At 42.5% G+C, this 17,217-nt stretch overlaps 2 protein-coding genes and 1 long non-coding RNA gene across 3 annotated transcripts in view; 2 read left to right on the forward strand and 1 right to left on the reverse strand.

The window, feature by feature from the left end:
• The window catches only part of aspscr1 (ASPSCR1 tether for SLC2A4, UBX domain containing), a 12,710-nt gene extending 2,523 nt beyond the window's left edge, over positions 1 to 10,187 (forward strand). The window contains exons 4-17 of the mRNA XM_019889105.1: positions 1,494 to 1,594; positions 1,861 to 1,918; positions 2,109 to 2,182; positions 2,285 to 2,840; positions 3,431 to 3,490; positions 3,573 to 3,712; positions 5,011 to 5,092; positions 5,184 to 5,250; positions 5,886 to 5,948; positions 6,941 to 6,993; positions 7,361 to 7,412; positions 7,667 to 7,736; positions 9,054 to 9,244; positions 9,880 to 10,187. Of these exons, the coding sequence (XP_019744664.1) occupies positions 1,494 to 1,594; positions 1,861 to 1,918; positions 2,109 to 2,182; positions 2,285 to 2,840; positions 3,431 to 3,490; positions 3,573 to 3,712; positions 5,011 to 5,092; positions 5,184 to 5,250; positions 5,886 to 5,948; positions 6,941 to 6,993; positions 7,361 to 7,412; positions 7,667 to 7,736; positions 9,054 to 9,244; positions 9,880 to 9,890 (1,578 nt within the window). The 3' untranslated portion in view covers positions 9,891 to 10,187. The remainder of the gene's footprint in view (positions 1 to 1,493; positions 1,595 to 1,860; positions 1,919 to 2,108; positions 2,183 to 2,284; positions 2,841 to 3,430; positions 3,491 to 3,572; positions 3,713 to 5,010; positions 5,093 to 5,183; positions 5,251 to 5,885; positions 5,949 to 6,940; positions 6,994 to 7,360; positions 7,413 to 7,666; positions 7,737 to 9,053; positions 9,245 to 9,879) is intronic.
• Positions 10,188 to 11,693: 1,506 nt separating this feature from the next.
• Positions 11,694 to 12,679, reverse strand: LOC109527296 (uncharacterized). The gene is made up of 2 exons (XR_002170507.1): positions 12,600 to 12,679; positions 11,694 to 12,465 (listed from the first exon to the last, which is right to left on the reverse strand). It is a non-coding gene; the product is annotated as an uncharacterized LOC109527296 (long non-coding RNA).
• Positions 12,458 to 15,747, forward strand: LOC109527293 (myeloid-associated differentiation marker-like protein 2). The gene is made up of 2 exons (XM_019889109.1): positions 12,458 to 12,831; positions 14,771 to 15,747. The coding sequence occupies exons 1-2, from the start codon at positions 12,551 to 12,553 to the stop codon at positions 15,423 to 15,425; spliced, it is 936 nt and encodes a 311-aa protein (XP_019744668.1). The 5' UTR covers positions 12,458 to 12,550; the 3' UTR covers positions 15,426 to 15,747.
• The last annotated feature ends 1,470 nt before the right edge of the window (positions 15,748 to 17,217 follow it).

Raw genomic sequence — 17,217 nt, forward strand, 5'->3', positions numbered from 1 at the left:
CATCCTACCTGTGTGAGGTGTGGAGTTTCTGCAGCAACGGCGACTAAAACAAAATTACGAAGTAGACTCGAGATAAACCACACACTTGAGGTGTCATTACCCCGAGATGGGACTGTCTGATTGCAGAAAATCAAGCTCGGGGGTGTGGTGAGTCGTCATTTTCATGCACTTTGAATTTGCGTTGTATCGTATTTTGAAGGCATTAAACATTACCAGAGCGATAAGAGTGTTGCGGCCAGATTAGACGCTCCTTGTGTTTATTATTATATTTCGAAAACACCACAGTTTTCATGCAGCTCATACCATATTATTTTGTTGTATTAATCCGCCACACCTTAAATGCCGGTCCCTGAAAATATTGTCTGACTTAAACCGGTCCGTGGGGCAAAAAAGGTTGGGGACCCCTGCTCTAGATGAGCAGCCCCGACCTTTTTCTGTTGCACGGACCAATTTTGATGTTGTCATTTTAACAGATCAGCATAAAAACAGATGATGAAAAACACAACTCAGCATTACAATGAAAGAAGTTGTTACTAGTGCAAACTCCAAAAGTTCCCCCCCAAGTGGAATCGCTCCTCACAGTGGTAGGTGGGGGAAAGAAAAAGTCCGATATAATCCAGAAAAGAATAAACGCCATAAGAGCCAACTCACCATGTGTCTTTGTTCAACTCAATAAATAGTTTTGTTGGGGATCTACTGAATATTCTGCTCTCGGTTAATGAAATTGATTAGTTTGAAGCGCTGGGGAGTTGAGCCTTTATGGCCACATTTTGTATTTTGTAACTGCATCCACACTTCAAATGCAGTATGTTATGTTACACTGTCCCGAGATGCTTGACCTACAGCCTCTGAAACGCGTAAGAGGGAACATGCTAAAGGCGCTCGAAGGATTTGCTCAAGGCCACGTTTGACAGGGAACGTCCACATTTTAGGGTTGCGCCCCCTATAATGCATTTCTGGCAATAAGGTGCGTAACTGATCGACTTTAGTTAATGGGAGCAGCCAAAAAAGGCTTTTTCCCTATCAAGCAGAGGGGAGAATATGGCTCTATTAGAGTTTGTTGCATATTGATTTATAGCAATATGGTTTGAATTGATATTTTAATAGTTTACATTCAGTAAATATAAAATTTATTGTTGTTGCTCATTCTTGAGATCGTGGGACATAGCAGCCTATCAACCAATCCATCTGTTTGTTTTTTTTTTTTTTTTTTTTCCAATGAGTCTTTATGGCTGGAGTTATGTATTTTTTTTAACTTTCTACGGTCAATAACTTCGACAAGTGTGGTTTGACTGTTGAGAAGATTGTTGAATAAAATTTTGCTTCTGTATTTTAATTGAGGTTTCATGTGTTGATTTTTGTATGTGTGTGGTTTTTTTTTAAATCTTTTGGCACAGCTATCTTATATTTTCCGCATTAATTCAACTCCCAGCTTTGTGTTATTTCATTGGAAAACTGGGTAAATATGTGTGCTTACTGACTTTTTGTCCAAGGTGCGGATTGCGCTGCAGATGGAAGATGGCTCTCGTCTCCAGGGTGCCTTTTCGTGTGAGAAGAGTCTTTGGGAACTCCTGACACATTTTCCTCAGATCAGGTGCGTGTCGGGCTAGATTAATGGTGCGCCTCCTGCCTTTGAAAGATCAAGTATGATTTTTTTTTTCACCTCTAGTCCTCAACTCTGTTTCAAACAGTTTAAGCTCAGTTTGTTTAGTAGCACATAGAGGTCACACAAAACATTTCAAACCCTGTGCCGTGGCACACTGGTGTACCGCGGCACAGGGTTTGAAAAACACTGCATTAAACCACATGAAAGTAAGACACTTGAATTATCCCTGCTTTAATTATGTCTCTTTTCCACAGGGTGTCGGAGCTGTCAGAATCTGGGTCCACTCCTGTGTGTGTTTACATGAGAGATGAGGTGCGAATTGAATATTTACCTGTCAAGAAAGCAAAAATATTTAGTGTGACACCCAGCTGTTAGAGGATGTGTGTGTGTGCGTGTGTGTGCGTGTGTGTGCGCGTGTGCGTGTGTGTGTGTGTGTGTGTGTGTGTGTGTGTGTGTGTGTGTGTGTGTGTGCGCGCGCGCGCGTGTGCGTGCGTGCGTCTAGGTGTGTGGGGAAGAGGCCCTCAAGAAGGCCACTCTCAAGTCATTAGGCCTTACGGGAGGAAGTGCCATTGTCAGGTAAACCGCCTTTTGATGTTTACCTGTAATTTCCTCTCGATCAAATCCCAGTTTGTAAGTAAGCCATTTCATTGCGTTGTCTTTATGGTTTTCTCTTGCTAGGTTTTTACTGAAAAGGGACAGAGTACCAGAAGATTGCATGGACACAACTGAAGTCGTCATTGTGCCAGTCCCCCCTGCTGTCACTGAAACCCAAAGCTCAGCCTGCCAGCTTGACCCTATTCCTTCTCATTCTGAAACTTCAATATCACAAGAGATGGCCAAAAACTCTAACCCTGCTCAGTTAATCGAAACGGTCACGGTGCGCACTCCTGTTTCTTCCACTCGTACCCTTCGTGTCCAACAGGAAAAAATCAGGGATACAAATCAACCAAAGGCTCCTCTTGAAGTAAGACAAATGTTAGAAGACTGTGGTGAGGAGGCAGGGCCTTCAGGAGTCAACTCCCACTCATCATCATCATCATCATCATCATGTACTTCTGGTCCCGTGGTGCCATTCATTCCTTTTACTGGAGGGGGTCAGCGCCTTGGTGGTCCTAACGGAAGTGCATTTGGACACGTGCTTTCCTCATCTTTATCGTCTTCATCGCTGTCAGCGTCTGCCGTAGAATCACCCAAAGCCAAGAAAGCCAAGCCTTCCCATCATTCTGCCACCAAGGTATGTGGTGTCGTGTGAGGGTTTCCTGTTTATTTTTATTGTACATGCAGTGGTACCATGATTCACAAGTGCTTTAAATATCCAACATTTTCAAGTTGCGAGCTGTCGCCTTTTTTTTTTTTTTTTTTGTAAACTTATAAATGTCGCGGATACACTTTCAGCCATTTATTGTATGGTCCGAACCATCAAACACACCGATCTAAAATGAAAGCACTTGCAAGTAGCATGGAGGAGATGCTAAGGGCCTGCTCGCAATGCACTTAACAGCGTGTAGTGCCATCAGAATGCCGTGTCGAGGCGCAGTAAACGGCTCATTTGATGAAACAGCGCGATGCCTCCAATTAATTCAACAATGTTCAATTTGAGAGTGGTGTCATTGTGATGTCAGAAAGCACCGCCAATAGGGAAGGGGCTGTCAGAGTCTCCCTGTTTACTTCTTGGTAGACTGCTTTGTCAGCACTTCTAAATATGGGCAAGGATGCACCAGGGCACCGTTGTCCTTTTACGCTGCCCTGCGGATCTTTCTCGCTGAGCAATTAATTTTGTCTCAAATCAACAACATTTTCTAATTAGAAATTCTTCCTCTGCAGCATCAAGCCACTGCCAAAAAGTCAGATGGGATTATGGATGGAGCAGAAAAGTTCTTGGCGGTAAATACTTGCAATCTTAAAATGAAAGTTGCCGAGAACTTGTCAGGTCTTCATTTTGGCTTTCACACTCTTACCACTGCAGCCTGTCGAGAGAGAGCCTCTCATCTACCACCTTGAGCGTGTGTGCCATCGCTCTGAAGATGACGTGGAGTTGCCAGATGAGTTTTTTGAAGTGACTGTGGATGATGTTCGCAAGCGTTTTGCTCAGCTAAAGAGCGAGAGGTTAGTGGATGAAAATGAACATCGTGAAACAGGATATCAATCTTACAATAAAGTATACAATTTGTTATCACAGGGTACATTATTTATGCACCAATAGTCTCTCACCTCTTGACGAAAGGTGAAACATCATGTTGGACTTGAATTTCGGATATGACTTTGATTGGTGTTGCATCCTACAACAGAAATCAACACGCTCTCTGTTGAAATGTTTTAGTCAGAGCAGTGTGCAAATCTTGACTAGCCAACAACACAACCGTGAAGGTATATTTTCCATCCATCCATTTTCCAATCCGCTTTATCCTCACAAGCGATAGCGGTGTGTGCTGGAGCCTATCCAAGCTGTCTTCAGAGTGTTCAATCAGAATTTCATATTTTACTTTTGCTATATTTCTCTTAATGGATTTTAGTGACAATGACAAATCTCAGGAAAATTCTGTGCTTCATCATTCAAAGCCAGGCTTGCAAATTCAGTGAATTTGGTTTTGGTGCACTCATTCCATAGTTTACGCTGTGTGTGTGTGTTTGTGTGTCTGAAAGTTCAGGCATAATTAAAAAAAAAAAAAAAAAAGAAGAAACAAACTTGCACGTAAATGGGAGAATACAGCCCCCCCCCCACCCCTCCCCGTGCACAAAAAGTAAAATGAATCATTTTATGACAATACAGTCTAGTATTATTATTTCATAATACAATATGTCATGATTGTAAACTTTAACTTGTGCTGTTCATGTCTTCCGGTAATTCTTTGTGACCGTTTGTTCTCGAGACATGCCAGAAACAGACCATTCTAGCGGTTAGTTCTACTGTGTATTTGCTAAGATGTCTGACCTTTTTAATTACCGGTACTAATAATAATGAGAGACCCTAAGCAGCTGAAACGCGTGCCATTTATTTCTGAGTGTTTACTCTTAATGTGTGCCCCCCAGCCGCTGAGACATGATGTGGAGTGTGGAAGCCTCATTTAAAAGACAATGCGCACACACAAAAGCTTCTAAATTTAACCTTCAGGTTAGCAAACCTGCTTTATGTTTCCTTTGAGTGAATTGTGTTTATCCAACAACCAAACATTTCAGGCCTCATACATCCTTTGTCTGCCTGCCTGATTATTTGTTACTACTTTGGAAATGACCGCAATTACCAAAGGTGATGTTAAACAGACCAGAGGCATTCATCTCAACCGCTGACACACTTTCACACATTGTCTTTCTCTATTGCTCTGCTCCCTCTGAGCAAAGTTAGAGTTCACCTTCTTTTCGCTCATCAGATAATAGCGGCATTGCTGTTTGTCCTTTTTCTTCAGGGAGTTGTTGGAGGAGACACCGCTGATGACTAGATCTCTTAGAGAAACACAGATGAAGGAGAAGATAGACAAATACCCCAAAGTATGTACACATGATACACGCTCGTTCCTGTTTTGAGACACGTGCCATTGTAATGTACCCAACATATGCCCACTCGGCCTGTTTTCTTCAGGTTGTGCTAAGGATCCAGTTTCCAGATCGACATGTTCTACAGGGCTTCTTCAGGCCCCTCGAGACAGGTTTGTGTTCGGCCCGACCTACCTTGACGTGTCTCTCACTCACTCACTCACTCACTCACTCACTCACTCACTCACTCACTTACTCACTCACTCACTCACTCACTCACACACACCAGCATTTCCTCCCCTGTCATAGATTCAGTGGAGTAGGCACTGGCATTGGTCCTGTTAAGATCATGTCCGACTACAGTCGAGCCAAAGCTTACATGCACACAAACATACACGGGCATGCTTGCACACATTTGCGTCGAGAGTTTACCTTCAACCTTTTCCATCAAACTTGTAACAAAAGGATATTGTTTAACATAATATCCACAGTCACAGTTTAATGAAATAAAATTCAAACAGAGTGAGCAATTCTTCACCAATGCTTAATACATGAGAAGAGGACCCCGGGGAAAAAAGATCGCCACAGTGGCAGAATGCAAGACTTCCCTTTTGTGCAGACAACCTGTTCAAAGAAAGAAAAAAAAATACCGCATTCGCAATATTGAGGGACAAAAAAAAAAAAAAAATCCCACTTAAAATATTTTCTCAAATCATTCAGCTCTGGTCTAAAACATAATTCTACTCCACATGTGATGCTCATGCGCACACATGCTCTGATTCTGATTTGTTTTATGTTTTTGTTCTAGTTGGGGCTTTAACGGATTTTGTAAGGAGCCATTTGGAGGATCCGCTGCTCAGTTTCTACCTCTGTAAGTGCCATGAAGTCAGATGGTGTCTTCACACTCACATCCCTCATGTTACAGGAATTGGAGCAGATAACTTTCATATGAATTAATCCTTCAGTTTCCTTTATCTTAGTGTCCTATCTTCTATAATAGTTTTTATGTTGTTTATTTTAATGAAGACAAATTAATCTGTGTTTCTTAAAAATCAATCAATAAATCGCAATTTTGAGGGGGGAATAAAAATCGAGTTAGGTTACATTTCATAATTCTTCAACCCGCCTCACAACCAAAGCAGAAAATAATTTAAATAAAACTTGTTTCCAAATCTTCGTTTATGGTAGTACTATAAGAACGATATACTGTACAGTGGACTCCACCGGGAGATTCACATACACGGAGTTAAAAATAAATCAGTGGAATGGGAAAGGAAAAAACAGTTTAGCATTTGTTATGGGGTCTTTTTTTCTCCCCCATTTCACAGTTGCACAGAAAATGCATATTGAGTGTTTATCTTTTTTTTTTTTAAATCCGTTTTTTTTCCTCTCCCTCAAATGCATTTCAGTGGGTGTAAGCTACACATGTCCTGTCCTCTAGCACAATTGTCAAAATGGTACTGTTGTCAGCAGACAGGTTTATGTTTGGTTTACCTTGATAGCGTCTTCCCATGTCTGTAAAATCATAACTTATACAGCCGACACAACAGAAACTACTGCAATTAACATGACATCAAACAACATTTGAACTGTTTTTTGGCAGTTGATTTTTCCTTTTACATTTTTCATCATGTTTGATGGCTTTTTTTCCACTGCATTCAAATTGAGATTTTGAAAAAAATGATAGTTTGAAAAGCAGACCTGCTATTTTAATTTGCACTTAAATCAGTATCAGTCACATCATGCAAATTCTGGCTGACCAAATAAAAATATTAATAAATATTAAATCAAGTGTAAGCATTTACAGACCAGCGTATGTTTGAGCAACTTCCAACAACTCAAGTTGATTTCCATTTTTTTCAGTTATCACACCCCCCAAAAAAATTCTGGATGATCCTGCTGTCACACTTTTTCAGGTAAGAGGCACCACTCAAGGAGCACAACCATTCAATTGAAGGATTGTATTCAAGCAATCTGCCTCAGACACACTCTGAAAACAACAACAACAAAAAACTGGACTTTCACTATCAGTGCACACATGCTGGATGACTCTTTATCTTCAAAGGTGCTCTACGTTCATTCTCTGGTTCTCCTCCAACCTGTGCTCATATTTGTTTCCCTCTCCACTGTCCTTGACCCCTGCTGGATTTGATTTTAGCCAGGCTGGCACATAGGCTTAATACAAGCTTCACTTTGATCCACGCACACACACGCACACAACATGGCAACCATCTTGTAAATTGATGTAAATTGATGTATTGCATCTTTTTGTGTTGCCACCAGGCTGACCTGTTTCCGGGTGCCCTGGTATACCTCGGCTCTGACGTGAAGACAGGTTTCGATTGGTTTTATTTCCTTTTTGTGTTCATTTGAAGTATAAACTCAATTCCAATAAAATTGGGACATTGCATTCAACAGAATTTTAAGTATCTTGTCTCTGTAGTGCATCCATCTAAATATTGGTGAAACATGATTTGCAAACCATTCTGTTTTTATTGATGTTTAACACAACGCGCCGACTTCATTGGAATTGGGTTTGTAGGTCCCAATGTGGCTTTTTCTTTATCATTTGTCTATTTGTGTCAACAGAATTGTACTTAAAGAGGAAACTCCTCGAATCTTCTGTGTCTGCTTTGCAAGCAAACGAATCCATTGCAAGGTACGACGCGACATCTGTTACGTTTATTCAGTGAATCCACTAATGGAATGTCTGAGTTTGGCAATTAGTATTTTTTTTCCTGTTTGAAGAGGAGATATAAGGCCAACATCTGACAGTTGGCAATGGAAACTCATTAGAGTTAAACTGCAAGAATACGAAACTTAGCATAGCTTGAGACACTCCCGTTTGCAACACGTCGCCAAGCAGAGACCAAGTGTTGGTGACATGAATTATTGTGGAACAGTGTGTACAAGAAATCCAAAGAAACGCACGTCCGTGGTTCCAGTGGGTCGTGGGCTCGCTCGCACAATGTAACAGTCCTTGGTTGAAGCAGCATACTACCGGCGCACTCGCGGCAACCCGAAATGCGCTCTCTGTGGGTTGGTGACCTACATTGTCATTGGTAATATAAGATAGATAAGAAAACCTTTATTTGTATGCATATGTATATATGTATAAAAGAACAAAAAGTATATCACTGAAGAGTAAAGTAGTTCTGTCGCGTTGTCGGCCACTCCAACACACTTGATTCAAATGATCGGCTTATAGATTAGTTTGCAAAAGCCTGATAATGATCCTGGTCATTTGACAATGCCGCATCCACGCGTAGGTTGTGGCTTCGGCATGTGTGACAATGATTACACGGCATCATGTGTGCTTGACTTGCATTCCAGTCTTTTTTTGGGGGGAAGGGGGTCACATTTTCTTTCCCACGCTCAGCCATAAGTGACAAATAAACTTTCGCTTTCTTCATAGGAGAAGAGGAAAATACAAAATGCAAATACAGCTCGGGTTTGAATTTTTTTTTTTTCGGCACTGCATACATTCGCTGTGTGCTGAGAGGGTGAAAGCAGTGCCCAAATGCTCATTTGCAAAGCTTAAGAGGAAACATGGTTACATCGCTTACATTTTTGTAAATATTTTGATCGTTTCATGGGACAAGACCGACCCAATGAAACACACAATGTACAGCTTCAACTTTAGTGTCCTGTCAAAATATCGCAACATGCCACACAAACTTTGTGCCCAGTTTGACAATTTCACTTAGGGTTGCATTCACTAACTTTGCCAGTGGTTTAAACAATGACATGACCGTGTGGGGCAGCACATTTAAACTGTGAGCCAAGCTGTACAATGGTTACTTTACATCGTTGCCATTTCTGTGTTGTCCCAGAAAAATATATGTCCAAAAACAGAGGGCTGTACAAGATTTTTTTTTCTTCTATTTTTGCCTCAGAATACTAAAGGACAACATTCTTTAGACTTGACTTAACTTCTTACTTGTCCCTCGTCTGTAACCCACCTCCGACATCCCAGCTGCATGTTCCAGTCAGCAAAGCATTCGCCCAGCTCTTTGGACACTCAAGAACTCCTGCCTCCTCCAGAGCCAACTGCAGACACCGGCGCATCCACGCAGGACGATGAAAAGCAGCAGTCAACAAACACACAGGCTGCTAAGCCTAGCAGATCGGACGTTGGCAAGGTGCCCAAGTGGCTCAAGCTTCCAGGTGAGAATGAAACTTTAACAGAGGGGAGACACACACACACACACACACACACACACACACACACACACACACACACACACACACACACACACAAATTGTTTGATCCCAGACATGCAGAGTTGCTGACGAGATGTTCTCCACCGTTGGTAGTGCATAACTTGTGCAAGCAGCTGCGGAAACACTTCATAGGCCATTGACACAAGTTTACAGGTCTATGTAATCACTTTTTTTTAGCTAATGTGTGTTCATCTTAAACGTTTGGTATTGTGCGAGCATCACCAGACACCTTGCTTGTAGTTAATGACATAATCTTTTGTCATGGAGAGATAATTTTGCATAGAGCAAAAATGAAGTAGGCATGGTGGGGAAATAATGAATGCAATTAGGTTATTTTACATTTGCTCACCCGCACTGTGGTTTTATTGTTCTTGTTCCTGTTTGTAAAGTGTCCTTGAGTGTTTTGAAAGGCGCTTATAAATAAAATGTATTATTATTATTCTCTTAATTTTTTGTGCAATACAAGATTTGTGTGTGTTGAGAAGCGTCACCGGGGGGCGCCAAAGATTGGTCTCGCTCAGACTATTCAAACCAAAAGCGAAGATGTTGTTAATTTGGATTGTCTGTACTCCTTACAGGTAAGAAATAAGGCTGTGTTTGAGGGTGAGAAGTGCAACCAAGCCAGATGTTGGACACTAGCTGCCTTACACAGCCAATATAAGCACTTCGACCTCAGCTTTGAGTGCCGCACACTAAATTCCACTTGGGATGATGCCTGTCACTTTAAACTGTGTGAGGTAATGTGTTGGAGTGAAGAATTCATATTTGATGAAAAAACCGATTTGATTTCATCATGGTTGATGTGTGTGACGAAAAAGTGCTGAATGTGTTTTATTCAAGACAGCTGAAGAATAGTTAAATAATAAATGATGCAGTTTGAACAATATGTGATTGTGTCTTGAATAGATTTTTTTTTTAATGAGACTACATTTAATGGAACTTGATTTGCATACTGATCATTGTTCTGTTTTCTCACACACTGCCATTCAGCATAGGCATACATTTTAATTTACCGGCATGACAATTGTTTCTTTTTTCAATATTTTATTCATGATTTTGTAGCCTTCCAAAACAAAAGCAAATACTGTCTGTATAAACATGACAATCGTTTTTACTATTAGAATGCAAGGTCGGGTGGTGGGCCATGTCCCGGTTTTAAAAAGCAATGCCACCCAAGTGGATAATCATTTGATTTTTGGATATCTGAAAAAGAAACATCTTAAATCTTTTTTCAGGGAAATGCAATATCAATTTTAATCTTCTTTTTAGGAAATGAGCAATGCAGACAAGTGCAACTCAATTCATCATAGCGCAAACTGTTCCATTTCTGCCCCCTGGTGGTCTGAAGGATTACCTGTGGTTGCAATTTTATACTCTCGTTGATTGTTATAAATAATTGATAGGATTCGCATTGCCTTTTACCTTCTTCTTGCTGAGTGGAAAGTTGCTAGTACCATTTTCTGTCGTTTTAACAAGAAACTTCTGGGGGCGACACAAGCGGATTGCAGACCTCGCAGTCAAGACGACAGAATCGTCAAAGGTTAAAAGTGGAAGCACTGCTTTCCATCCAAATGAAGATAATGACTCAGACTGAGCTCTGATTGCTCACATGGTTCGAAACGTTACCAAACAATTTCCCCTGGTTTACCGCCACGTATTGATCATGTCCTCAAAGCTATTTAGAAAAATAAAACAGGCCCTTTCATGTTGTTTGCCTGTTTGAAAATTTGACGCCAGTAATCGCAACCTTTTGTTGCAATTTTGTCATAGAAAAAAAATAGACGTGCCATACAGTATATCGTACACTTAAAAAATGGTCATGTAAAAAGTAGCATTCAGCAGTGAAATCAACAAATTTTGTATCTTATCAGCAGATATCTTATACTGCATGTATTTAAATCAGAAGGGGAGCGATGACTTCAGAGTCCTGGATTTTGAATTCACAAGCCAGAAACAGCTCAATTGTGCAGGAATCCTTGAAACATTAATGAGGCCCGTGCTTCAGTTTGAACAGGGATGTCGAACTCATTTTTATCACAGGCCACATCGTTATGCTTTCACTCAGATGGCCATTAGGAGGGTGCAACGGCGTATTATTACATATATCCACAATATCCCCATGCACCTGATTGCAAATTCCATTTGAAATCTGAAGTTACTGAAAATGCAGACAAACAAATATTGAATTAAGTATGCAACTACTCTTGGGGCATTGAATGAATTGCAACAGGACTGTCCTGGTTGTCTTACAAGATGTTTAGCTTCTCGTCTAAGCAGGCTTTACCAGTTCATGCAACAAGGGTTGGTTAGGACTGTTGGGAATGAAATGAACTGGATGAATGAATGAGAATATTCACAGGTGCATATAAGATAAATTACAATTTCGGGACTGTTTTTTTTTTTTGGGGCAAAATGTGAACGATTTGGAAAGAAACATGAAGGAGACGCAGTCTTTGTTTTTAGTGGGCCAGATTAAATTATATGACGAGCTGGATCTGGGTCTGGAGTCTTGAGTTTCACATTTGTATGACAGAGCTCATGCGTGACAAAAGATAAATGGGCTTTAAAAAAAAACATTCACAAAGGAATGAAAGTACAGAATCAAACATGTGCTTACTTGTAAACTATCAGTGAGAAATTAATCAGTGATCAATTGTTTAATTTGTGATATTCTTACAGGGTTCGTTCATGTGACATTTGATAGGCTCCCCAATGTGTCTCCATGGCCGGCAGCGCTACGTACACGCCCCTCACACTCATTAAGCCGTGACCCGTCCCAACCCGAAATAACTTCCATTCTGGACTGACTGAGCCCCAGCATACCGTCCACACTGCACCCGCTGTTGGAAGGCAGCAAGTGTGTGAGGACGACGAAGAAGATGGGTGTTAGCATTTGAGAGCAGTACAATACAGTCACATTTTGCTCTTGAGGATTTTATTTTGGATTGAAATAATCAACAGGGCTGTCATCACCTGGAAGAACTTTTTACTACAAGGGGCCGGCGAGGGCCTGACTACTGTACAAGGACGTGTGATCTCTCAGCCAATTGCAGACATTTTTCATTCTCCACGCACTGGTCACAAGGCCTCAAGAAGCGTGGAGAAGTCAGCAGAGAAAACTGGGCACGACCCGTCACGACGACAATGCCCGCTGGGAGATTTCTCTTCATAAAGAGCCAGACACCAAGGACGGAAAAGGTTTCAACATTTGCTTCAGACTAAATTTGTATTCACTTCCACCGCCCAGTGATGGATTCACAAAGCGGCCCATACCTGAACATGCGGGCGCTCCTCTCACCTCTGGGCGCTGCCCGCCTTTGCCAGCTGGCAATGGGTTGTGCCGCGATCGCCATGGTGATCCACGCCGCGGGGTACAGCGGTTCCCACGGCGTGTTCTGCATGGCCGTGTGGTGCTTCTGCTTTGCCATGTCAGTGGTGGTCTTCTTCTTGGATGCCACGCGTCTCTACAGCTGTCTGCCGGTTTCCTGGGACAATCTCACCGTCACGTGTGCAGCCTTTGCCACGCTCGTGTAAGTCACTTCAACACTGCAATACTTGAAAACATGGCCATCGGGCCAAACAGACTTTATTTATCTAACTCAAGCAACATATTTCGATACATCTTTCTACTGTAGCTCTAATTGATGTGCACAAAAGTCCTTCTCAAATATATAAAACACTTTTAAAAGCTGAAAATAAATAGTGCTGACAAATGTTATGAATTGTCAAATACTGTATTTTTTAAAATACTGGGCAAACCGGTTTTCTACCTTTATTTAATAGTTAATGACTACTGTTGGGCACAAGTAATAACAAAACGAATGAACTCCACTGCGCTTGTCTTTCAAGAGGAATTGAAATAACTGTATGTTTGTGTGCCAGAAACATCCCAGTCCAATTTATTCTGTTTATTTTATAATATGTTGTCAACGACTGCCTGAAACCCAAAAAGGCGATTCCCAAGTCAGAACTGTTGATTGCAGTTAGTAAATTTGAAGTTCGTTAAAAAATATATATATGTATACTGTATCAACATCAGTATTTGCTTGGGGCCAAAGAATATGTTATGGCTCTCAAAAAATGTATTTGGCTTTGGCTTTAGGGAAAGAAGCTGCTCGAGGCAAAATGTTGACTTTTTGCAGATCAGTTGCCAGCAGGAGTTATCAGAAACAATTTCTGATGAAAAAAGTCGCGGCCTGGTGGTTCAGTGGTTAGCGCGTCGACGTCACAGTGCAGAGGTTGTGGGTCTGGCTTTGGCCTTCCTGTATGGAGTTTGCATGTTCTCCCTGGGCCTGCGTGGGTTTCCTCCGGTTTCCTCCCACATTCCAAAAAATGCATGGCAGGCTGATTGAACACTCTAAATTGTCCCTCGGTGTGAGTGTGAGCGCGGATGGTTGTTCGTCTCTGTGTGCCCTGTGATTGGCTGGCAACCGTGAACCGGTGTCCCCCGCCTACTGCCTGAAGACAGCTGGGATAGGCTCCAGCACCCCCTGCGACCCTTGTGAGGATAAAGCGTATCAGATTATGGATGGATGGATGGATGAAAAAAGTCACTTGTTTAACACAAACATCTACGTGGAATGTGGGAGGAAGCCGGAGTATCTGGGTAAAAGCCACCAAAGCACGGGTAAAACACGAAAATTTCACACAGGAAGACTGCACAAGTTTAAAACCCTGAGCTATGAGGGAGTTTTGCTAACCACTCACACACTGTTCTGCCCCAATGCAAATTCATCCTTCCATCGATCCATTTTCTAACCCACTTCTCCTTACAAGGGTGGCGGGCGTGCTGGAGCCTATCCCAGCTGTCTTCGGGCAGTAGGCGCGAGACACCCTGTATTGTTAGCATAGTAACCAAACTGCCCACATCAGTTTTTAACTCATTGTTACAAAATCAATTTAAAAAAATACAAAGGTAGTTGCAAAAAAATATTTTCACTGTCAGTGTAGTTTTAGTTAGTTGACATTTTAATCATTCATGGTTGAATCGATGCAGCTGAACTCCAGTTGTACGGCAATTATGTGGTTAGGTTGGCGAAAAAGGAAAGCTCTATAATGAATCAAACCTTTAGTAGTAGTTATAGTGATTAGAACTTCAGGAGTAGAATTTTGGATTTGGGCCCTCGACCTACTTTTTCGTACCAAAAAAAATATATATACAGGTATGCAAAGCAGGCCCTGAATGACCCACATAAAACCCACTTTTTAAAGTGCTTTGCATCTGCTGTCATTCTCTTGCGTACACGGTTCTCCAAATAAAAGGGTGCTTCTTGCTGTGTATACATGATTCCCAGTTGAGTTTATTGTAAAAGTAGTACATAAAACAAAAATGACGTATTTCCACATCAACATGTTCAGTCAGCCAAGTCATATGATTGTGCTTTATGCCAACGTACTCTGCGCAGTACTGTAATGTAGCGCACATCCGCTATACAGCACATCTATATCCCCTCATGTGTTTACTTGCAGGTATGTGACAGCGTCGGTGGTCTACCCCCTCTTCTTCGTCCGGTCCGAGTGTCCTTACGCCGGCTGTGACGTCCGCAATTTTCGCATCGCGGTCACTGTCTGCTCCATCCTCGGGACTCTGGCCTACGGGGCCGAGGTGGCCCTGTGCCGAGCCAGACCGGGTCAAGCCGTGGCGGGTTACATGGCAACGGTCTCCGGCCTCCTCAAAGTGGTCCAAGGCTTTGTGGCCTGCGTCATCTTTGGCGCCCTGGCTAACGGGAGCCAGTATTACCTCTACGCCGCCACGATCTATTGCGTGGTCGTCTACGCTTTCTGCTTTACTCTGACTGCGTTGGTGGTCATCATGTCGGTGTGCGGGCGCACCAAGACGGTGCGCTGCATGCCCTTTGATCGCTTCGTGGTGGTGTGCACCCTGCTGGAGGTGCTGCTCTACCTGAGCGCATCAGTGGTGTGGCCCGTGTTCTGCTTCGACACCAAATACGGTTCACCCTGGCGACCGTCCTCATGTCCTCAAGGGAAATGCCCATGGGACAGCAAAGTGGTGGTGGCCGTTTTCTCCTTTGTCAACTTGGCGCTCTATGTGGCCGACCTCGTCTACTCGCAGAGGATACGATTTGTCTCTTCACATTTGGCCAACGCCCCACGTCGGCCGTAACACTCGGGGAGTCGGGAGGTGGTACGGAACATTTTGAATTAATTTTTTAAAAATCTTTTTGCAGAATGGTTTGTTGTTAAAAAACATTTTTACTGTACAACTATGGTCATTTACAGAAAAAGCAAACATTTGAAAAGGCAACTCAAAATTTTTGGAACTATTACCGTTATTCGGGGTTGTCACCAAGGAGTTTGGCCCTTCAAATGGCGCACATTAAAACATCTCTTTTTTAGGTCCCCTGTCTGTCATGGGCACTTAAAATTGTCATCATCAAGCTCAGATCTAAAGCAGAGGTCCCCAACCACCGGTACAGCAGAATTACACTGTTTGAAATGAATGAAAAAAAAAATCTATGTTAATAAAATGTTAAAATAATTGTCTTTGTTGTCAGTACCAGTGCTTTAAAACTGGCTCCTTAAAAGCAATGAAAAAAGAAAAGGATTACCGGTCCACGAGCAGCATGTACTTGTCTCAACTGGTCCGTGTCAATGACACAAAATCGGTTGGGGTCCACTGCTCTAAAGGGCACTAAAGTATTCCCCAACTCCCGAGGAACCTCCAAAGCAGGAACATATACCTTGCGTCACATCATGAACCAACTTCTCGGACAATGACAAGTGTCCAAAAGACTTTCAGTTTGATAGGCCAAGAATCGGTCAGCACGCATCTGCATGGTGTTTCATTACATCAAGTGACATTTACCAAATTCTGGCCTGGCAGGTATATCACAAGGATCATTTTGATAAGACTGAGTATGAAACTTTTCAAAATGCGGAAAAGAAAAATCTTCTGTTTTTCACAAGATTGTTGTCAAGTTCAGTATGGATGCTCTCCAGAATGTGAACTTGGAATGTAATCAACACATGTGCTTGACCACACCCCCAAAAAAGTGGCCGCTTGGCCCTTTGTACTGACCCCTCCTGCCCTCTGAGGGGATTAGGCTGACTAGACAGCCTCACCCAAGCGTCCAGTTGGTATGTGCCACATGCGTCACATCAGTTTTGAATGGGGCACTCATGTGGCCTAACACTTACTTTACTTTTGCATCCCTTGCAAAATAATGCATACAAGTGTGGAATATAAATAGGAGATCTGCCAGTGGCATCCGTGGTATGGCTGTATTCTGAAAAGCTAACGCCAGGTGATAGGAATGATGTTACCGAAAATAAACACACATGGCTTTCTGCAGTTGTGAAGTATCCATCCATCCATTTTCCGATCCGCTTATCCTCACAAGGGTTACGGGGCGTGCTGGTGCCTATCCCAGCTGTCTTCAAGCAGTAGGCGGGGGACACCCTGAACCGTTTGCCAGTCAATCGCAGGGCACACCTAGACGAACAAACATCCACGCTCACACTCACACCTACAAACTATTTAGAGTGTTCCATTAACCTGCCACGCATGTTTTTGGAATGTGGGAGGAAACCGGAGTACCTGGAGAAAACCCACTTAGGCCCGGGGAGAACACGCAAACTCCACACAGGAAGGCCAGAGCCGGAATCGAACCCTGCACCTCGGCACTGTGAGGCCGACACGCTAACCAGTCGACCACCGGGCCACCTACTTGTGAAGCAGTTAGGCAAAAGAAAAAAAAAAAGCTGCTATATTTGACCTTGACCCATAAAACGGCGGAGTTTAAACACACAGCATTCATGATTGCACAATTTCAATATAGTGAATGTGACACAAATGTTTGCACAGGTTTCGAAAGTACATATAACCTTGCAGGCACAACAAAAGCACCATGTGATGAACCGGTTGAATTATTCTGTTGAGAGGTTGTGTGGTTGGG

The sequence above is a fragment of the Hippocampus comes genome, unplaced genomic scaffold, assembly GCF_001891065.2.
Source record: "Hippocampus comes isolate QL1 unplaced genomic scaffold, H_comes_QL1_v1.1 scaffold86, whole genome shotgun sequence".
Classification (NCBI taxonomy): Eukaryota; Metazoa; Chordata; class Actinopteri; order Syngnathiformes; family Syngnathidae; genus Hippocampus; species Hippocampus comes.